This window comes from Sturnira hondurensis, unplaced genomic scaffold (assembly GCF_014824575.4).
Source record: "Sturnira hondurensis isolate 20B ecotype Veracruz unplaced genomic scaffold, ASM1482457v3 Scaffold0020237, whole genome shotgun sequence".
NCBI classification, from domain to species: domain Eukaryota; kingdom Metazoa; phylum Chordata; class Mammalia; order Chiroptera; family Phyllostomidae; genus Sturnira; species Sturnira hondurensis.
The window spans coordinates 9,225,094-9,248,443 of NW_028092868.1; the positions used below are offsets into that span (position 1 = coordinate 9,225,094).

Genomic DNA, 23,350 nt, shown 5'->3' on the forward strand with positions numbered 1-23,350 from the left:
TCAGAAAACTAGAAGGATTCTTTAATATTTCTGTTCACATTATTTTATTTAGTACAATCTCTGCCATTTAAAAATTAGGTGCCCACCCCCAATCAGTGTGTTCTTATTTATGAATACTTGTAGAAACGTATGACATTCCTGCTCCAGTTTTCTGTTTTAGACAGACGTTACAATGACGTAGGAATAAAACACTGATCTGGGGTTCTTGCAGGAAGAAAGCACCTTGTTTCTCTTTGGGCCACTAGGAATGGAGGTGAACGTCATTCTGGGGACACACAGGAGTGTCTGGAATTATTGTTGAGGAATTATTATGTAGAGTTTCAACGATAAAGCTCAGCAAAGCTCAAAGTGAAAAGTCATCATAAAAAATCAAATTGTGTTATCATCAAATAAAAGCTTGCTCATAATATGATACGTTATCAAGATCTGAGAGGAATCCTTAGAAACGGGACCGAACTTTGTAGTTCTCTTAGAGGACTGTTACACAGAACTACACTTATGGAAGAAAAAGGAAAAGGGGGCATGTGACAAAAACCACTCCACGTGCCGCCTGTCTTGGCAGGAGAAAACACCTATCTGCGCCGGGAAGCAGGGTCCGTCCGCTCAGCGCTTCCGCTCCCACGTGGGGAACATCAACTCCGGGACGGTGGCTTGTCTCCATGTCACTGGCATGTGCTTTCAGGTGCTCAGAACAGAATTTTTCAGTCACTGCCATCCACGGGGGTTCCAACGTGGGCCATTTAATGGAGACCAGTGGGTCCTGTCGACTGCATCCAGTTCAGCTGGGCATAAAGATACCTGGTCTGAAGCTGGGATTTTGTGGTGGTTTTGAAAAGGTTCATTGGAATCCAGACTTGTGACGAGTGTCGTCAATGTATGGCCCTCAGTGACACTGCGACCAGCACAGGTCTTGCTCAGAGGCTGTAGTCATGGAGAGTAGACATTCCTTGGTCCCTCTGGGTGTGGCCCCTGTGCATCCTGACTTAGGGGAGAGCTCGGCACTTCCTTTCGGCATTTGGCCGAGTAGATAATGTACGCGCTTCTCGTAAGGAAAATTCCAGCAACGACGGCAAAATAACTCCCGTAAACCAAGAACTGTAGAAAAACAAATAGAATTAGATACACGTAATAAATAGCTGCCCATCTTTGTCACTGGTTATTCGTAGTGATGCCGTTGATGTGCTTGGATTAGGGAGTACCGGAGACCCAGGACCTTAATGTGGGATATTTAGGTTTGCACAACACTTTCTTTTGCCAACTCAGAAGAACCAGGAATGAAGGTGTTAGCACTACAGTAACTAAGAGCGCAGGCTTTGGAGCCGGGGTGGCTTGCTTCATGTTTTAGTTAACCTTGCCAATAGGGGAAAAGTACTAACTCCCACTGATCTATGCACCTGTGTTTGTAGGATGGTACAGTGCTATACGTAATGTCTCCTCCAGGCATGAATTGTAGACACTGAGGATACTTTTTATCTATCTTATATCCCCTTTATTAAGATTCTTATATAAAATGTGAGACTGAGCTAACTTTAAGTCCCTCAGGAGTGCCGGGAACAGGGAACAGAGGTCTGCAGTCAGGCGAGTCTCCCAGTTAAATTCCAGTAAAACCTTGGAACTAGAGGGTGGGAGGAAGGGAGGCATCTGAGGACGCAATGACGTGTTACCTGATGATGTTTTAGGAGCCAAACATAAATGCTGAATTACTGTGATTACTGCTCGAAACTACTTGGGGTGTTATACTGATAATGAAGGAATTTCTTATTTTAAAACCTGCCTAGCCAAAGAATTTGAGAAATTTAAACATTGGCCGTGGTAAGGGTGTGGGGTTCTTTGAGAGGACCTAGTTACTCTCCATTTCCACCAAGTACGAACAGAGCTTTTTTCCAGCTTACCTGAATGCTGACTGGTAGATCGAGCCCTCTCGGGTCTACTACGATCACAGTTATAAGGGTCTGAATCGCCAGGGCAACGAACGTGTTGATTCCAAAGACCAGGGCGTATCGTTCCACACTCAGATTGACGGCAATCTGAAATCTGTCATTAAACATCAAATATGTTTTTAACAAGAATATACATGGGATTCTTATCTCGAAAAGACAAAAAAATATAATAAAACAAAAGCAGTCTGCCAGACGGGAAGGAGATTGAGGAGATGAGTGAAAAGGGGAAGGAATTAAAATGTACAAATTGCCAGTTACAGAAAGTCATGGGATGTACAGAATAGAGGATTTAGTCAATTATATTGCAATAACTATATGTGGTGTCCGATGTGTAGTTGATTTAGGGGTGATAACTTTGTAAGTTGTATGAATGTCTAGTCACTGTGTTGTATTCCTGAAACTGATATAACATTGTATGTCAACTACAATTGAAAAAAAAAGACAAAAGGGTATCTTTATTTTTTGGCGTTCACACACATATTTCCTTATTATTTAATTTGATTTTCCAAACACTGTTTGCATCAAGAACCCTGTGCACCAGTTTCAGGTGCGCAGCAGAGTGGCCGGAAAACCATGCAGTCTCCAGTGGTCCCTGCTCCTCCAAGTCCCCACCTGTCCCAGACCCCGTTTGGACATCACGGGCTGCATTCCCGCGCTGCCATCCACATCGCTGAGTCTATCCTGCCACCGCCAATTTGTCCTGCTTGACCCCTCCACTCTTCCCCTCAGCCCTCAACCCCCTCCTCTCTGACAGTTGTCAGTCCGTTCTCTGTGGCTATGAGTCTGTTTCTACTTGGTTTATTTTGTTCATTAGATTCTGCGTATAAGTGAAATCACCTGGCATTTGTCTTTGTCTGACTGGCTTATTTCTTGTTAACAGCAATTCTCAACTAAATCTCCTCCAGTATAGACAAACAGACAGAGGAAAGAAAGGGAGTTTAAAATAGATAAAGGCTTCATTAAATTAGTTATAGGAAATATACCAAATTCCTCCTACCCAAAGTAATACTCCCAGAAATTAAGCCTAAACGTTCTAAGTTCTCCTAACTTAGAATATTGGATGCAATATGATCTTAGTGTTTTATAGTGGATTTTTATAAAAAATGCATGCAACACCCAATCTGAGGAATTTTTTAGAGTTATTCATTTTCCTGTCGATTGTTTGTTTTGAGAGTTTCAAAATTCGGAGTGAATTATTCTTTGAAAGATCCAGACCATGACTGGTTGTAGAGTTGAGTCTGTAATTAATTTTTAATAAAATAATAAAATTTGAAATCTTAAAACACTTCTGAAAGACTGAAAAATGTGCTATTTAGAGTTCTCTCTTGGAATGCAGGTAAAGGCTTTGTCTTCTGAATATTCTTACAATGAAAAGAAATAATACATTCCTATCTTAACCAAATGCTCACATTAAAAAAAGAAATTCAAGACACATGAGTTGGATTCATTAAATGACACATTTCAGTGAAAAAAATACACTTGTTAACAAGTTTCATCGCCGCCATTTCACAATCTTTGCCCGGGTGTGCATAATTCTGGGTGCCGTCAACTGCTTATCAATCATTTTTCACAAATTAAAAAACAAAACCTGACACAGTTTTCATCTCCACTTTCTTTATGTGATTTTAAATTCAAATGTTTCTTCTCTTTTTTGGTTACTACTAAAGTACATCTCCTGTGTAGTCAGCTTTCTTCGTACTTAGATGCGGAACCAAATGTTTCTAATTTTCCTTTAAAAAAAACGATCGGTGGAATTGAGTTTCTAATAATCTTTGCACCTTCACTTTTTGATATCTGACTTTTTATAACTTGCTAAGAATCTTTTGTTTCCGAAATATGCTTGAAATTACTCAAGCAAACAAGTGACATCAGGGCTGAAACTTAAACTGAATTATTCACAGTCCGATTCCATCACGTGTTGCTATGGCAAATCACTGGAAATAAAAAATCACAACCTGACAATATATCATTGCTCTTGGTTTATTAACTGACAGAAATTTCTTTTTTTTCTTTTGAGAATTTTTATAAGAGTTTACTTGAGCCAAATCGATGGCATATGCCTGGGAGCAAGATCTCAAATTCTCCAAAGAGTAACTTTTTTTTTTTTGCACCTTCTTTCATGCACTTGAAAGTAAGGGGGAAACTGAGGATGTGGGAGGGAGCAAGGCCAGGACTGCAGGGCGGTTTGCAAGATCACGTGGGTTACCCTACTTTCAAAGGTTGTTCACCTAGAAGCCCAGAAACAATGGACGGGGCTTGCTGAGGCAGAGAGAGGCCCTCTACTAAAAAGCATGTAGCCGGGGTATTACTACCCACCAAGATCTGCCCAGTTAGGAACTTCCTTCCTTGATGACTCCTCTTAGTCATATTCAGACGGCACAGGCACATAGTTAAATAAAAAGATGGCTTCACTGTGTCTAATTGAGTATGAAGTAGTCAACATTTAAAATTGCAATGAATTAAAATCCCTCCAGAGTTCTCTGAAGTGCTGTAAGCCTATAGAAGAGAGAGTGGGGTTTAGTGTTAGGAATGGACAGAAATGCCTGGCAATGCTTACACTGCTATGGTGATAAGAAGCATGTAGCTGGACTTGAATGTCAAGTAGCCGGCATAGCAGGCCCAGATGTTGGTTGTGTAGTGCATGAGAAATAGGGAGCCGGCATTGACCACGGAGAAGACCGCCAGGGCCAGCTCTCCCAGTAGGTCCCAGTTGACTTTCACATAACCCACTGCAAAGGCAGCCACGGCCCCTGACAAAGAAACAACACAGTCAATCAACCACGTTGGCCTTGCACATGGGAAATATCAGCGTGCTCTTTTAAAAACTCAGGTATCAGGTAATTCTAAAAGATGAATACATGTATATTGCTTTCACAATTTGTGAAAATAGTGTGATCCATTTAAATGAGGATTTATCCTTTTCTCAACCATGTTTTCCTTTGGCTTCTCTTTTATTTCCTATTCTTTGACTCATTTGGTTGTCCTACTTTTTACTAGCATTGTCTCCATGCCACGCACTGTACCAGCTAGAGGGCCAGGAAGGCTCCTGACCACAGCAGAGTGGAGGGAAATGAGACATGAACCCGTTCGTTGAATACAACATGGGAACAGTAGGATAGGAGAGGATGGAACAGTTGTTCTGGAGGTACTCCCGGCCCATCTGTATTTGCCTTTATCATTTTTTATAGTAAGTTTTTTAAAAGATTTTATTTATTTATTTTTAGAGAGAGGAGGGGAAGGAGAAAGAGAAGGAGAAATATGTGGCTTGTGTGCCCCCCACTGGAGACCTGGCCTGTGCCAACCCAGGCATGTGCCCTGACTAGGAATTGAACTGGCGACCCTTTGGTTCACAGGCTGGCACTCAATCCACTGAGCCACACCAGCCGGGGCTACAGTTAAGTTTGTTATTCAATGATGAGTAACAGACGTGTTTCACTGGGTAGTAAGTCTTTGTCTTTATTATTATTTCTATACTTATATTTTATTATGCTTACATGTTATTTATAGTAATCTTATGTATATAATGATTGTATAATAATTATTATTAATAATTTAAATCTTTATTAATCTTAATCTTAATTCTAGTGTCTTAATTGGCTTGTGGTTTTGAGTGAACAGCTCTATACTGATTTATAGAGCTTAAGTCAAACAATGGACTATAATTAGGTATTTATGTTTTAGATTACCGACATGTGATTAACTAAACTTTTTCACATTTGATCTAAAAAGGAATGATGCCGGCAAAGGAAATGGAAAACTGTTCTTGCCCTTCAACTTTGGACGTGGGAGGGATGATTTCAGTGCTGAGTCCCAGAGCACTGCTGGTTTCCAGTTCAACTGAAGTCTCCCAGAGCGGAGGCAAAAATAAACAGACACCGCATGGGTTTTCTGAGACTTTTTGTCAGCGAGGGCGTGGAAATCTCCTACTTCCTAGAAAATATCTTCAAAGTCTTATTTGACATTTAAGTTTCCACTTACCAAATTACAAATATTTATTGTAGCGCAAAGTTCAAAGGCAGATTTCCCACTGATCTTAGAATCCTGACTCTCACGTCTCTTCCACTCCTGGAATTTCTAAAGGTGGGTGCTATTTAAACCAAACTCTTTATTAAGCCAAACTCTTCCAGGGATAACTTAGAAGCCTTAATAGTTCAGCTCATTTTCTAAAATAAGAAAAACTCCTACTTATATTCAAGATGTGTACTTGCCTTTTGGCATTAAAAACAATTCTAGAAGAACAGAGGGCATTGTTAGGACTTTTCCTGATGCTGCAATGAAATCTTAGGAATCTGGGCACAATTCAATCGTTTGGCGCTCAATCCTGAGCTCCTGAGCTCCTGAGCTACCTGTTGCAACTGTAACACATAAACGAGAAGTGTCATGTTCCCCGTTTCTTCTCCCAGCACCTTCCATTTCTAAAGATTAATCTGCCTTCTGAACAGAGCTAACTCACTACTGGGGGAAGTTTAGCAACTGGAAAAATGAACTTAATGGGGGTATCCCGTCAAAGGAAGATTAATCAACGCACACTTACCTCCAAAGGTTGCAATAGCTTCTACCGCCCCATTATAGATGGAAGAATTTTGGGACGGTGCCTTATAGTCCCACAGGATTTGAACGTAGTTCAAAACCTGGTTAAAACCTGCTGTGGAAAAAGCCCACCACAGGGACCAGTAAAAAAGATGTTTGGAGGAATAGCACTCCTTCAAATCTTGGAACCACTGCACAAAAACTCTCACAGCGACATTTTCTGGCTTTGGGCCACCCAACGGCCCATCATCCCAGTTCCCTGAAGCAGCAGCCATTTCCGGAGTGGGTTTCTCCTCACTGAGGCAGGGTGCTTCGCCCCCACGTGGCCCGTCTGATACTGCACTAGTGCATGACGGCTTCTGGATGTCTTTGCTGGCTTTTGCATGAAAAAACATGCTCTTCCTGGGCATTGGTAGAAAAAGTGAGGACAGGAAGGCCACAGAGACAGAGGCTAAAGATATGACGTTGAGGTAGAAGTACGGTAATCTGACCACGGACACCAAGACTTGGGCCAGCACCGAGGCCGCCGTGTAGGCCACCAGCGTGATGGCCCTGCAGTAGCCGCTCACTCTCTGGTAGTGCTCTGGGCTGACCACGCTGTAGATGTAGGCGAAGTAGGCCACCTCGGTGGCGGTGACCATCCCGTAGAAGAACTCCACCACCTGCATGGCTTGCACTCCTTGGCCGAACAAGAGCAGCAGCCAGGTAATGATGTAGCTGATGCCCTGGAGGACGATGACTGGCTTGTAGCGAACGAAATCAGTGAGGACGAACACAGGGAGCAGCAGCACCAGGTAAGAGTATGTCCACACGGGCAGGATCTCATTGGTTATCTGTGAAGGTGGAAAGTGAGTCACTTGGCCAAGGAGCACCGGGAAGTGAGAGGAGCACCTTTCTCAGCTACGTACACTCTAAGGGACACGTCGCTTGTGCAATATCAAAGTCTGCACCCAGTCAGATAGGATATTCTTCAGATTACAGAAAAGGACTTTAGAAAAGGGATTGTCAAGAAAGCCACTAGGAAAACAGAGCTCCCTTTTTCCTGCAAAAAGAATCAAATACTTATGTGCATCCCAGGAGGAGAATGTATGTACAACCTGAACTACATTATGTTCAGATAATGTACACATTTGAGCAAATCAGTAAAACTCTCTCAATAGACACTTCTGTTTTTTTCAGGCTCTTAGACAAATACCATGCCCTTCCTGTTCAAGGATTAACGTTAGATAAAGAGGCTACAATGCTAAAACAATCTCACAACTTTTATCTTCATTCGACTTATTACTGTGTCAAAGATGTCAGCCCTTCCCAAGTCTGGGTAAATATATACACGAAGAGTAAAGAGTAAATGACTTTGCAGGATTATGGGTGGGAAATAGCAATGTCTTTAATATCCTTCCTGGTCAAATTTGTTGGGCTCCCTAACCCCCTTTCTTCCAATTCTATTGATTTGTCTCAGTTCTGGCCTCCATTTAGTATGGATTATATCAGGGATTTAGTCAGAAATGCAGGGACCTCAAGGTTCATTCAGAGAGAACAGACTGAAGAAGCTGTTGACTTTGGGATCATGATGGGTGCGGGTCATACCAGCCTCTGCTCTATCCCTTCTGCTTCTCAGGACACCCGTCGTGGGTTTAAATGCCAAGGATGATGGAAAGTTCAGTGATGGGGAAGGTTAGTGCGACTGAGCTGAGCTTCGGAGGGTGGATACATGAACTGATGCACAGTGGTCACAGAAGCAGAGCCCAGAAGGTTCACTGGCTGATTCTGAGCCCGTGTCCGTCATTTCTTTAGCCTTAATCATGACATGCTTCCACCTGGGGATCTTTGGAATACCGTTGTCCCTAAGTGACTTCACGCCACAGCCTAAGTTTGCCTCTCTGTCCTTGCCACCTTGTCACTGAGGAAACCGGCATCACCTCATCTTCCCAGGGAAACCACAGCCTCTGCAGTGTTTTCATAGCCCCGGCTGGAGACTTTAAATCTAGCCCAGGGTAATTCTCCAGTTGGGTCATGGCATTTTCTGTTGCACTTGTTATATATATAAGAAGTGGATCTTTTAAGTAAGAGAATTTTGTTTTCTGGGCAGATAATGCTGGTAGAAAGTTTTTCAAAGCTGAGAGTCATAAAGAAAGGCAACGACTCTATCAGAGTCTGCTTGTCCATCAACAGCCTGGAAACGCACTAGGACCACACGTTGTTAGGATCAGCCTAACAGACTCGGTGGAGAACCGGTGTCACAGACTCGATGGGGACCCAAAAGGCTCCCAGGCAGTAAGGCCAATGCTAGGACTTTAAAAAAGGTAAAATATTTATCACACCTGTAAGGTATTTTGGTTTCCCACTTTTGCAAATCTGGGGGAAAAGAGTACTTTGAATGGTTCCATCCCAATAACAGCTACCACAAGGATGAGATCCACTGAAGTCAGTGCGCTAATCTTATTTCAAGTTGAATGAAGCCCGGTCTCTGCTCTGGCTCAAGTCCTTTGAAATTCAACCACATTAAGACACGTGTGGATATTAACTTACCTCTGCGCTGGTCAGGTTCTTATCTGGTCCAGATAAATATGGGACAAGGAAGGGTTCTGAGGGTCTCATCATGGAGAAAAACCCAAACAAGCAGAGGATGGCGGTGGGATAAATCCAGGAACGGCTCGGCAAAATTTGGAAACAGGCCATGGCTAACAAAATGGAAACACAGCCACATTAATTGACATTTGCTCTTCTTGGCATCTCGGAAGCAGTGAAAAACAGATGATTTCTAAACGTTTTTATGGAAGTTTCATCCACCTGCAGCTGACATGGAAAGGTGTGGTGAATAAGTGCTCTTGAACATTCCACAGGTGAGCCAGTCAAACCCTCCATTGTCAGCCGTTCTCTACGACGGCTGGGGTAGAGAACACTTCAGTGTTCTCTGTCACAAGCGTGGGACTGAGGAGCGACTAATAGAGGGTGAACAACGGGCCAGTGAACATTTGAAAGTAAGTGAGACGTTGGCTGGCGAGTGATTGGCATCCTTGTGGGAGGCAAGGTACTTGTAGGCGATCACACCCAAAAGGACACAGATGGAGTTGATCAGCATTCTGTTATTGGCCCGCTGCTTTGCACTGTGACCCTGAAATCTTTAACACACGGAGGGACGCATATTTATTTACTCATGTAGCTCTCCTTTAGACTGTCCCTCGCCTGGCATTACACTTGACACACAACAGACATCCAAGATACTTTTGTTAGCTGTCTTCAATCTCTTGCAAATTTGTAATGACTCAGTTAACAAATTAAACTGGATAATGATCGGACTTGTCATCTATTCCATATTGCGCCCACCCCTTTCCCACACTGGTGCTAACTCGACAATGGGAGAGGGAGTCATCATTTCTTAGACCGTATTTCTTTATTTTTATTTTTTTTATTTTTAGTAGTCTATTGTATTTTTCTTTTTCACTAAGTATATTTTATTGATTATGTGTTATAGTTGTCCCATTTTTTTCCTCCCATTTATCTTCCTCCATAAAGTATTCTCATATTTCATTTTTATTTTTGACTGGGCCCATTTCTTCTGTTAGTCCACAGTTTCTCCCCCAATGGGGCAGGTAGCTAATTGGTAATTTACACTTTTACCCTAACCCAGAAAGAAAATTGTTTGAAATTCAAACATTAGGCCAAACATTCAGTGGAGGACCTCATCTGTCACTGCATAGAAACCCCCATTTCATGGTGGTTATGTCTGAAAACAGGTTGCTTTTTCACGTGGACAATGTACACAGGAAAATTCACTCTTATTCCTTCTTATTTTAGATCACGCTACAGGAAACTTACCCAGTTTTAGTGCTCTTGGGAAAGTGCTCTGAGATAATTCATTAGAAAGAAGCTATGGAAGAGGGATGGCGAGATTAATGGTAATGGAGAAAATCCAATAAAAATTTTAAAAAAGGAAAGAAACTAACCTGTTATGAGTACAATGCTTTTCTGCATATTATCTCATTAAATCCTCATAATAACTATAAAAATATATATATTATTTCCCCAAATTCCCAGGTGAGCGTATGGGAGATCCAAGACATCCAGCCAGTGGCTGCAAACCATGTGGTCAAGATTTGAATTCAGCTCTTCCTGGCTCCTGCAGGGGTCCTTTCGGCTGCTGGGACTAACCTAACGGCAGTCCTTCCCCACAGCAAGGGAAGGTGTTCTTATGAACACATCCACACTAAAGACTATGGCTTCACACACAGGGCTCCCAGGAGAAATCACGGTTTGAAGGTGGGCCAGAAAGAAGGAAGATGAGGCTCATTTCAGGAAAGCAAGTCACCTGGGTGGAATTGCAGGTGTCCGCGGGGGGAACTTGGCGAAGGGCCATGAAGGTAGAGAGGGTCTGCTGGGTCACACCACAGTTGCTGCCCACCCTACTCTTTTGCAAGGTAGTCTCAGAAGGCTGCATTGCTCCTCTGTTTAGTTAAGTAAGGTAGGCTCTGCTGTCGTTAAGGTCAGAGAAACCTTTGATGAGACAGTGCCGGGACCATGGAAATCATAATTTGGAATCAAATGACGGCAACTGTGAGCAATGCTGACAAAGGTGAAAATTTTGCCACGGACCTCCGGGGTTGGCTGCCCTCCACTGCTTCCCTCAGACAAGAATGCATGGAATGTACCTTCTCCCTGAAATGCTGCTGGCGTTGCTGAGGCCTTTTCTCGTTGTGAGTGATATTTGAGTAGAAAAGGTTGCCCTGGGAAGGCGTCTTGGCCATCTCTCACAGGGTGGTCTTAATAGGGTGGCATCTGGGGCTCTACATCTAGAAAGTTCTCTCCATCTATGCTGACAATGGATTTTTCACTGACTGCAAGCCATCACCTTCTCCGTGTATCTCAGAGACCTAGGACTATGCCCACATTCTCTGGGCTGCTAGCAGGCCCCTGGGATTATCAAGTTCTCCATCTCTTTACTGTTCTAATACTGTTCCCAACTGGATTTAGTTAGGAAGGTCAAGCAGAAGGACAGTGTATGCCTCACTTGAGTATAAGCAGAAGGGCAGGGCTTTCTGTCTGTTTGGATCCCTGCTCTGTCCCTAGTGTCTAGAAGAGTATCCAACACATAGTAGGTCTTGTGAAAAGCAGAAGAAAGTCAAACCTCACTCCTGAGGACCAGTAAAACTCTGTCTGGGTTTCCTAAGTGCACTTCCTGGCTGCACCAGGTCAAGGCCAGGGCGGTCCTCCACCTGACACGCGCCTCGCAGCTGGGTTGAATGGGATAGCAATGCTAATGGCATGTGCAGGCTTGTGTGAGCATGGTGCACCCAGACACCTGGAAAGGACGTGGCACCATGCAGGGCATGGGTTTGCTGCTCAAACCCACGTCATTTCTCATTGCTCTCCTCATGTTGGAAGACTCCACGGTGACTCTAGCCTAATGGGCAGAAAATGAGGGAGGGTGTCTGACTGAGCTGCAAAAAACTGAGAAGCCTCTGCGGGGCTCATCGCTGGGCCCTGGGAGCCTGGGCTTCCTTCCCTTAGCCCTTTATCCAGCCCCCCCCCTTTATCCAGCCCCTCCCCTATGGAAATATACATGTTCTCCAAAGCTTGCTTTTCTGCCAGAGAAAAATAAGAAAAGGCATCTCATCAAACCTTAGCAGCCGTCCTCAATCCAGAAGGCCTGGGCAGAGCAGCCGGAGCGTCCTGGGGCTCCCAGACCCCTGCAGAGATGATGCGTCTCCTGGAGGCTGTTCTTCTGCCCTCAGAGCCACGGCCACAGTCACTGTGCAGTGGGACTCTCTGGGACGCTCAGCTCCTAATGCCTGGCTCTTCTTTCACTTCCTTCCTTTCCTACCCACCCTGAGTCCCGTGGTCCAGCACTTGCCTCATTGCATAACCCTTTCCAAACCCGGCCAGTCAACAAAGACTGCGGGAGCTTGACTTGCGCATCAGGATCATCTGGTAAACACGTGGTTTCCTGGGCTCCATCCCTGAATGGGATTCAGCAGGTACAAGAGGCCCAAGAATCTGCATTTATATACACTGAGGGATTCTGATGCAGGAGGACCAAGGGCCACTGTCCCTCAGCCACCCACTTGGCTGGTTGGCCCAAAGTGAGCCTTTGGCTCCATGCCGCAGCCTTGGGTCTTTGCAGGGTGGTGGGAGACGTGGATGGACATCATCTAGGGAATGTTTTCAAGGCTCCACAGAGAACCTGTAACCCCGAAATTCTTTCCTGGACCTCTGGGCCCTGCAGACAGCGGGACAGGTAAAAAACCCTCAGGTGATCCTGACATCAACCCCTTCACAGGCACATGTCACTGCTTGTTTGTGACTGTCCCATCTAACATAAAGTGCTGGCCTGACAGGGACGAATGAGTGCCTGTGGTTAGTTAGCATTGAATAAAATCCCACGGTCGGGCTTGGTCAGTGACCACGGCACACAGAGAAGTGAAATCCTCCAGCCCAGCACGACATTTCACCCCACCCCTCCCGAAGGTGGTGACCTTTTTCCTTACACAAACCTTGCAATTTCCACTTGTAAAATGGTAACAACTTGCCAGCTACGGTCACTTCCCCTGCTTTACACCAAGAAGTGTTCTAGCTGCTTTATTTGTCTCTCATCTCCAGAGCAATCCTGATTATATGTAAATATTATACATCTAAGTATATAATTGCATGTTTCACGTTATATGGTATATAATTATATTTATATAAATTAGACTACCTATTTATTGTATAATTATATATAAAATGTTTCCACTACTTCCGTCTGGGGAGCCAAGCCTCCTCAAAGCTCATGACCACTCAGCTAAGAAAGGTTCAAGTTGAGTTCAAGGTTGGGGCAGTGTTTGGCAAGTTCACGTCTTCCCTCTGATGGGTGGAAGGCTCCTACCTCTGTGGCACCGCATTTCCACCACCTCAACATTTTCCTCGCCTCATTTCTTTGTTATCTGCCCCAAAGGCCATGTCCCTGTGGGCTCCAGGATTCCAACCGGACAACCTGGGGACTGTCTAACTCAGTCTCCCACCTGCTGGAGAAGTCTGGGCCGAATGGGCTCAGAATGTTGGGAAACACCAGCCCCACCTTTGATTTTGATCTCATCAATGGGGGGATGCTCCTCTTTTCCATCATTACGACTAAAACTGGGATAATACAACCACTTATATAATCTCTTCCCGTAATTTTTACCTTTGGAGAAATTTTTACGTTTTTCTTTGGCAATTCTGTGAGGTGACAGAAGAGGGGGCATTGTCCTTGTTTTATGGATGGGGAAACTGAAGGCCAGTGGCAGTAAGATTTGTGTCCCTTTTCACACTTAACCAACCTCAGAGCCTCCACTTGGACTCCTTAATTCCAAGCTCAGTAATTTTTCCTCTCGTGAGAAGTTGAGATGGCCTGGCTATAGCTGCAGAATTCTGATTCCGGATTATTCTAGGGTGCTGTTTTTCAGATGGCAGATGTCAAAATACAATTTGGTGAACTGTAAAGAGGATTTTAATAAAATGTTGCACACAAAAATATTAAATACCGAGTGCACTTCAGAGTTTAGCTGGGTTTTTTTTCTAAAACGTTTGTTTGGGTTATCAATGTACAAGTACCCATTTATGACCCACTGTACATTGTATGCACCTCGCCGTGCACAAGGACGCCGAGTGAGAAGCTGCGTCACTGACCATTTCCTTCCCCCTCACCTGCACGTCTCCTGTCGTCCCTGGAGAACACATGCTCTGTCTGGTTGGGGTGCAGCCTTCACGGCAATGCACCACTCGGAAACAGGCCGCTGATTTGCAACTTGCCCATTGGTCACTCCACTTTGATCTCATAGTATTACCCTCTTCCTTTAAAGAGAACCCTTGCCTTCACTTCACTGAATTTAACCTGAGGGCACAGATGGGATCGATTTTCTTTCTTTTAAAGCAAGATGTTTACCCTTCCCCTTTTTTGCTTTCCAAAGGAGATAATTTTAATTTTTTTCACAGTTGCTCCTGTGGCAATAATCCTCACAAATTACTCATATGCTTCATCAGGACTTAAAAAAAAGGTACAAGACCATTATCTGGACAGTAAGTTAAAAGATAAGAGAAAAGGACATTCTCTAAATGAAGTCAGTCAATCAGGCTATCACTACATGGCATCTACAGTGAAGACGCCAGGAGTCCGAGAGAGGCTGAATGAATCACCTGCTTTTCTCCGCAGAGATACAGCGCGTCCTTTGGTGGGATGGGACGTGCAGGAAGCCCTAGCTAGCAGCAGCAGGTGGAGTGGGCCAGTGCTGAGATCAGCCCTGAGTTCACGGCCAGAGCAGGGTGGCCCCAGGAGTGAATCACGGCCTCCCCGCTCCACCTGCCCAGCAGGCCCGAGAGCACCCGCCACTGGCTCAGTTGCACCGTCCGCACATCTGCACAGGTGCAGTGCATCACGTGAGCCCTAGGGATAAATGCCGGTGTGCACCTTTGGGGTTACCAGCCAGCCTGTGTGACTTTCAATGCACCACTTTTGCATTAGAAGTGACCTCACTGCTCACAACAAAGACCTTCCTCAAAGCAATGTATATTGATTTAATCAGAAGCAAAAAGAAATGAAATGTTGCAAAAATTTGGGTGAATATAAAAAACATTATGTGGCTTCTGGTCAAGACAGTGACGTGGGCAGGCATGGCTTGCCTTTTCACATAACCACATCAAAATTACAACTAAAATATAGAACTATCATTCAGGAACACCAGAAACTAGGTTGAATGGGAAGTCTGACAACTACAGACTTGAAGTAACCATATCATCTAGATTGGCAGGAGGGCATGGACGCGGAGTGGGCTGGCTCTATATCCACATGGATAAACATTCTGGAGGGATAGCTCAGGAGTGAGAAGTCCCAGACGCACAAGAGGCCCCCCAGCCCAGGATTCCAATGCTAGGATACTAAGTTCTCACAACTGGCTGCAAAAACCAGTGGGGATTGAGTTGGTGGAGGAGGCTGCTGGAGCCCCAAGCAGTTCCTGTTGGGGAACATACATATGGACTCACCTACTCAGACTCACAACCTCTGAGTTCCAGCACTGGGGTGGCAACTTGAAAGGCACCAGAGATATACAAGGAGAGACTGAAGTGTCTGGCATTGGGGCAAGCAGAGGCCATGACCCCGTTGTTGAGCCCCCACCTTCCCCACAGAGCAGGTAGTCTGGTGCCATATCTGAGACTCCATCAACCTGGCTCACGCTGTGTGACCCACCTTGGAGATCTACAGAAGCTCTACCCTACCCAACTTATGGGGCTACCCAAGCTGCTCTTCCTTAACAATGACTGGTCTTGGCTCCTAAATCCTATCAAATAAGCAATGGCTGGCTTCAATGAGCCCTTGCTGCACCAGATTAGAGTCATGGCTTGGCTTCACCTGGGAATCTCCAAGCTCAGCACAAGTAGCACTCATCTCAGATTGCTTTACAGCTCAGACAGGGTGCCATGGGCAAAACACAGGTTGAGGCTGACCTTGGCCTCCACCACTTGGGGAAACCCCAGGGCCAATGCACCCAGTGCACAGCTACAGACCAGGTTAGAGCACCATTACCCGACCCCTGCACAGCTGATTCTCCATGGAGGGTGGAGGTTGGTGGGAAGTGGTCATATCCAATTCTTGCCACTGACTGGTCTGGGTAAATCCCTCCCATTGACCTGCCTGTGGCAACCAAGGCTCAACTACAAGAGGAGGGCATACTCAGCCCACACAAAGGGAACACCTTGAGTACCCAGCTCGGGTGATCGGGGAGGCTGTGTCACTGGGCCCTATAAGGACACGGAGTCAAAGCAGCTCTACCCAATACATATAAACTAACACAGGGAGGCTGCCAAAATGAGGAGACAAAGAAACATGGCCCAAATGGAAGAACAGATCAAAACTCCTGAAAAAGTGCTAAGTAAAATGGGATAAGCATTTATCAGATGCAGAATTCAAAACACTGGTTATAAGGATGCTCAAGGAGGTTAGTGAGGACCTCAAAAACATAGAAAAGACCCAGGAAGGAACAAAAAATACACTAACTGAAATAAAGAACAATTTACAAGGAAACAACAGTAGAGTGGATGAAGCTGAGAATCAAATCATGATTCGGAACTTGAGGAACCAAAAAACAGCCAATTAGAACTACAAGAAGGAAGAAGAATTTCCCCAAATGAGGACAGTATAAACAGCCTCTGGAACAACTTCAAGAGGTTCAACATTCACATCATAAGGGGCCAGAAGGAGAAAAGAACAAGAAATTGGAAATGTATCTGAAAAAAAAAACAGTGAAAGAAATTTCCCTAATTTGGTGAAGGAAACGGGTGCGCAAGTCCAGGAAGTGCATAGAGTCTCAATTATGATGGATGCAAAGAGGTGCACTTCAAAGGTTAAAGATAAAGACAGACTCTTAAAAGGAAAAGAAAAGAAGTTAGTTACCAGAAGATGGCCAGATGGGTAGGGGATGGAGAGGATGGGTGAAGAGGTGAGGAGATTAAGAAGTACAAAGTGGCAGTCACAGAATAGTCTTGGGGATGTAAAGTACAGTATAGGAAATGGAGTAGCCAAAGAACTTATACATATGACCCATAGATTTGAACAATGGTGGGGGGATTGCCTGAGGGAGTGGGGGCGCTGGGTGGAGGGGGCAAAGGGGGGAAATATCAGCACAACTATAATAACATAATCAATAAAATCTAATTTTAAAAAAGTAAATAAAAAAACATTATGCTGTGCCAAAGAATCCAGACACCAACTTGTATGATTCCAAGAGTGAATATATATAAATATATATATATATATATATATATATATATATCAAGCAGAACTGTCAAAACAAGCAGAACTAATCTATGGTGATAGACATCCAATAGGAAGGTGCCTGGGGTGGGAAATAGGGGGGGGGGGTTCTCTCAATAACCGTAAAGGAGTTTTCTGCAGTGGTGAAAACGCTACATATCTCAATTGTGGCAGTGGTTAGAAACCTACATACTTTAAGAAAAAAATTCTCACCCAAGGATATATTTACTGATTTTAGAGAGAGAGGAAGGGGGAGAGAGAGAAACACTGATCAGTTGCCTCCCTCCCATGCCCTGCCCTGGAATTGAAACTGCAACCCAGGTATGTGCCCTGACTGGGGATTGAACCCCACAATTTCTTGGTGTGGGGGATGACTGTCCAACCAATTGAGCCACTTGGCTGGGGCCAAACTTTCATACTTTTGTCAAAACTTATTTACTGAACACATAGTATACATTTTATTACATATACATTACATTTCAGTAAAGACGATTTGAAATAAGGAATGAATCACTGACACATGAAATAAAACAAATGAATCTCAAACATTTTTCTGCATAAAAAGAATCCAGACACAAAAAGGACAGGGACATCCTGTATGATTCCACGGTTGATGGAAATCAGAACAGTCACCTCGGGGGGGGGGGGAGGCGTGGTGCATGGGAACTGACTGGAAGGGACACAGGGGAACTTTCAGGAGTGATGCAATACCCTGTATCTTCATGGCATATAATTACATAGGTATATATAATTAGACACTCAAATTTACAATCTATAGTTTATATTGTATGTAAATGATACCTCAATTAAAAAAATACATCCTCTCCCCTCCCTTTCCCTTCAAAACATTTTACTCTGTAGGACTCCCTATTGCCCTGGACTTTTTCTATTTTATTTAATCTGAAAACAAAAGAGCATCTTGGAAATTGGGTCTGTCCTAGAAAATTCAGAATGGAAACAGTGCTCTTAAATCAAAGTAAGGACAGGCCAAAAAAAAAAAAAACTTTGTAAATCTGGCTACATACAATGTTTTTCAAAATAGATCAAATTAGAGTTACCTGTTCCTTCTGTGGCTTGAGCTTATTCCTTCCTAGAACTAAGTCCCGTTTCCCATCTTCAGTTCCTTCTTCTGCTCCTTCCTGTTGGCACTTCACTGGAGTCTCGAGTCCCCCACCTTAGAACTGAGCTGACAGAGGATGGCTTTACACAGCCGAGGTCACCGCCTTCTCATGGCTGTGTTCCCTGGAACCCACCCTCTTCCGCGGGCCCCCTCTTTGGGACCTCATTAAACAAAATAGGCAACCAGATTCAGATTTTTCTGAAACACAGACAATTAGGAAGGTAGACATATCAAAAACATTTGCCCCTGAGTGTTTGTACTAAAATAATTGAATTTAGTTTTTCTAGAATTTTGTATTAAGTGACTTAGAATCTCAGAAAACCACGAAGTAGACCTATCACCCACTCATCATCCTTTACATATCTTCCCCAAAACAAAACAGCACCCCAATACCATGCCTTCTTCATGGAAATGAAGCACTCCATAGAACTTCAAAGCATGCAATTTAGGTTCAGATATTCAACACACGAGCCAGAATTGTTCTTTTTGGTCAAAACCAGCAATTTTTGAAACCGGTGTGCTGCAAGAATTTATAAAACATGCAATACCTGACTATTTAGTCAGGGGTGCTGACCTCCTTTCCCTTAGATTGTCAGATAAAAAAATGACAACAGCCAACACAACAGTAGCCGTCCGGTATGAATGAATCAAACTTATACCTATTTTTGGTCAGACCAGCAAAAAATATATTTTTTGGTGTGCTGCAGAATTTTAGTAATTATAATAGTTTGTGTGCCACGAGATTGGTTGAAAATAGCTGGCCAAAGCCACCAAAGGAGTAGATGCAGGTGACCTTCAAAATATGTACATGCTCCAGGTTCCATTTATCATATATGTCACCATTCTTTTTCACTTGCATGGCACGTTCCCTGATGAATTAATCATTCCCTCCCAGACTGTTTATTGCCTGCACAACTATGGTTACATCAGCTGAGTCTCAGGTGCGCCAGGTGAAAGGAGCCTAGCAAAACTATAAAAGTGGTGGACAACCCAGCTAGAAAGTCATCGCACACCACCTAAACCCTGAAATGCGGTATGGGTAATTGGTCCAATGCATGTGGTGAGGTGGAAGGCAGGGAAAATCTGTCCTTCAAGGAAAAAACTACGCACGGTTTGAGCTATTTTACAACTTCGTAAATTGCAGTAACTGATAACTTGAAATTGCTCCTGTCTGGAGCCATGCAAACAAGTTCTATCCAATGAGGCATCAGCCCTCTCCCCTTGTCCCACATGGAAAACCAACTTTGCTTGCATTTCAGTGTTCCCGATTTAGAAAAGTGCCCATTCTTTGGAGTGTTCTTTGATCTGGTTGGAGCATCCTTACCAGTTGCCTCATTAATGAGTTCGTAATACGTGTTCATTTTTATATCTGTATGAGAGGCATGACTTTCTCCTTTTCCAGAAATTAATCTTTTCATGCTTGTTACCATTCACCATGCCTCCAGCCTACCCAAATAACCTCCAGTGTATTCCTCTCATTGTAAATTATTTGCTAATGGTTGTTAAATTACCAAGCAGCTTTAACAGTTTGACATCTCACTGCAGACCTTCCCAGATTTAGGCTTATTGTTTTCTTTTTCTCTCCAGACTTGGGTTTTCTGTGGACAACGGGGCCCAATGGAAAGAGCCTAACTTAGGGGGTTGAAGTTCACGTTCCTCCTGCCCCCCTGCTGTTTGTGGCAGGGACCTGGCCTCTCCCAGCCTGTTCTTGAAATGTGAGCACCTGCACCCACCTCACAAGGCTGTCTCGGGGGCTGCTCCGTCTGGTCCTGGGCTCAGCTCGACTTCCTTCCACCTCTGCCATGGAAGTGCAAAGGGTAGACTGAACCCGAATGAACACAGCTGGGCGCTCATAGTTCACAGACCGTGATTTCAGAAAGGTAAATGATTCACAGGGCATAATTTCCCCTACACTGATAAGGCGCCACAGGCTGAACACACTTACCTTTGAATATTTATGCTTGAAAGGCATTCGTCGCTGGCAAACCTCGAATCGCCATTGCGGGTCTATGACAGTGCTGACTGGACGAAAGTGGTTGTGCCCATTTCAGCGGCTCCTAAGACAGGCTGAAGGAAAGCACATCGGAATTTAGCAGGGTTTTGCGCTATTTAAAACAGGTACCATAATGAACACACGCCTTTTGCCTTAGGAGGCACTAATGCACTCAGATTCCGGCGGGAGTATTTTCAGAAAACATGGTCTCTTTCGCCCTTTTCATGCTGTAAGCACGGTACCAGCCGAAACCTCTCGCATATATACAGCAGCAACACTGAGTTGACCCATGGTTGCCGTAGGTGTTATTTGGTGAATTAAGTACCCTTCCCTGGATGGCTGTGCTTTCTTTCCGTTTCAGTTAAAGGAGTTCTCAAGGGAGCCCCAGGTCTCTCGACTCCCAAGGCCGCTCTCTTTCCCGCCCCACTGGGCCCATGCGCGAGTTTGGGGTGGGGATCTGGACTTCTGTGCTGAGCCTTCAGTGGAGGGACAGGCTGGCCCTTCGCCAGGATCCAGGATGCAATTAACCTGCTTCCCCCCTCGGCTGAGAGTTAGAAGTCCAGGCACACCTACCCGGGCGAGTCTGTGCCTGCGCGGGCGGCTGGAGGAGGTCCAGGGCGGCAGCAGGAGCAGGCTTCCGAACGTGTCCTGTCCCAACCCACACGCCGCAGCGCAGGCACCTGCCTCACCTGCGCTCCCCAGTCTGGGGAGGGGGCAGTGCTGCGGCCCAGAGATGAGGCATTTCTTCAATTCGTTCACTTTCCCAAGGAGCCACTCTTACCCGTGGGAGGGGGGTTCCGCTCGCAAATCGCCCACACCTCTGGGTTATCAGCTGCCGGAGATCACGACCTTCAGCCATCCCACTGGGTGAAGCCTAGCGCTGAAGGTCGCGGGGGAGGCAGGGCAGAGCGCCGAGGCCCCGCCCAGCGAATTTATCGGCCAGTTACAGGCGTCCAGAGCTTTAAACTGGAGGCGGGAATTCAGATTATGGGCAAACATCCACTCCAGACCTTGAAGTAAGGGACAATTTAAATGAGTATACTGATAACCAGTGTCCACGCAATAAAGCAGGGTGGACTGAGTGCAGTGTCGATCTATCTATAAATATTACCTTTGCTATAAACTCATTTATTTCTCCCCTAAACTTATGAGTGAAGTTCAGCCCTGATCCTCACCCTGCACAAGAAGAAACTGAGACAGAAAGAGGTGAGACTAATCAATAGCAGAGCCAGGGGTCTTTCTTGTTTTTATCTGGGCACCCTGGCTCCAGCGCCAATGTCTTCCATAATCACTGTCTTTTTCTTTAAAGGTGATGGGGTGGTTTTCTGGCACGTTGAGAATTTTCTAGTACAAAATAGTTCATATATTGAATACTTTTTATTAAACGAAAGTTTAAAAAGTGTTATAGCATTCTCATTGGTTAAAATGGAACTAAAAAAATTGTTTAGCTGCTGGTGGAAATGGAAAACTCTCCCCCAAGAAAAACACAGCTGGGTTTCTAAGGGCTGCTAGTGGGCATGAAGTGGATCGAACTTACCCCAGGTGTTTTGGGTTTTCTGTTATCACCCCCCTGTGATTTGCAGAAATTGTCCTGTGAATGACTGTGACGCACTTCGGGATGGGAAACGCCCTGTTATAGTGGGACAGATGCCCTCGTGAATTTACCACACGGTGACATTTTCTTGAAGGTTGAGGGTGTCATGGTTTCTTCACACCTCTCACCAAGACGACGACCTCAGTGTGGACCTTGGGAAGTTTTCTTCTGTGTTTCTTTGATATGTCTTGGACACAGGTAGCCTACACCAGAGACGTGATGAGAAGCTCATTCATTCATAGAAAAGTGAACAGATTTGCTGATGAGTTGACATGAGGTCTAACTGGGTTCTCTGTGGCCCAGGGTTGGGAGGGGTGTGGGGGGTGATGTTATAGATGACCAGGGTTGGACCGTGTGTAGATAATCGTTGACTCAGGTGATGGTTCTTAGGAATTTATTGTACTATTCTCCACTTTTGTGTATGTTTGGCATTTTCCACCATTGAAAGAATTTGAAATTCACTTTGAAAGCAGGAAAATGACCTGCAGGTCTGGCTGCCCACCCCTGTGAAAGCCAAACTCAGTTCTGGCTGAGAAGGGGAGGGATTTGTTCAGGAGTCAAGAACCTGAGAAGACGCCAGGCTCCTGCCTCCAAAACCGCCTTAGCATCTCAGGGGTCCCAGTGGGTTTGACAGGGGAACTGGGAAGAGGGGGCTGAGGACATTCTGGCAACGTGCAGCTTCTCAGTTCTGCTCTCGGGTGGTCCCATTGTAACCTCCTCTACGTGTCACTGTGTAGTTCCACTGCTCTGCCTCCAGTTCTACTGCTGACGGTGCAGGCGGCGTTTCTCCTGGTTCTGATAGAAATTGCTGCTGCTCGTCTAGCTCTTATAGGTCAGGGTGTTCCTTGGTCAGGCAGGCACTGTGACAGCGGATGTGTATACATTACTCATAAGGAAACTTTAATACATGATTTTTTCTATGAGTCTGTTAGTACAGTCTGTTCCATAATTATTACTTCCTTAATATATTATGCTTTTTTCAATCACTGTTACGATCTATTCATTAAGATGCTATTCACTGAGTACTGTGCGGCGTGTCAGTTGCTGTTCTAGGTACCGGATGTGTCAGGGAACAAGAGAGTGGGAAATCTCTGCTTTGTAGAATGTGCATGTTCACGGGATGAGGCCAAGGGAACACTGTAGAATAAGCGTGACCAATTCATGGATGTTAGGGTATGTTGGAAAGTGTCAAGCACAATGGAAAAGAAAAAAGTCAGAGATCAGATGAGGATGTAGAATGATGGAGAAGAGAGCTGAGGCCTGAGGCCCAGGGAGTCAGGGCTGGGGAGGGACCTACAGATGAGTCCAGAGCAGAGCAGCAGGGAGGGGCGGAGGGAGGGGAGGGAGTTATGCAGAAGGAGGGAGTGAACGAGCTGGGGTGGGTGTATTTGAGAGAAGGGAGTGCTCAGCT

At 44.8% G+C, this 23,350-nt stretch overlaps 1 protein-coding gene and 1 long non-coding RNA gene across 6 annotated transcripts in view; one reads left to right on the top strand and one right to left on the bottom strand.

The window, feature by feature from the left end:
- SLC19A3 (solute carrier family 19 member 3) lies at positions 1–21,135 on the bottom strand. 5 transcript variants are annotated; one of them, XM_037029224.1, is made up of 7 exons: positions 20,298–21,135; positions 18,291–18,513; positions 9,000–9,151; positions 6,475–7,303; positions 4,498–4,690; positions 1,893–2,034; positions 1–1,095 (listed from the first exon to the last, which is right to left on the bottom strand). In XM_037029224.1, exons 3-7 carry the CDS (start codon positions 9,147–9,149, stop codon positions 928–930), a joined length of 1,482 nt encoding a protein of 493 aa, XP_036885119.1. In that variant the 5' UTR covers positions 9,150–9,151; positions 18,291–18,513; positions 20,298–21,135; the 3' UTR covers positions 1–927. The 5 variants fall into 5 exon arrangements, with proteins under 5 accessions (XP_036885119.1, XP_036885117.1, XP_036885120.1 ...); XM_037029222.1 differs by lacking the exon at positions 20,298–21,135 and adding an exon at positions 20,086–20,251; XM_037029225.1 differs by lacking the exons at positions 18,291–18,513; positions 20,298–21,135 and adding an exon at positions 20,086–20,251.
- Positions 21,106–23,350, top strand: part of LOC118975348 (uncharacterized) — a 15,280-nt gene continuing 13,035 nt past the window's right edge. The window contains exon 1 of the long non-coding RNA XR_005064036.1: positions 21,106–21,551. This is a non-coding gene — a long non-coding RNA (uncharacterized LOC118975348). The remainder of the gene's footprint in view (positions 21,552–23,350) is intronic.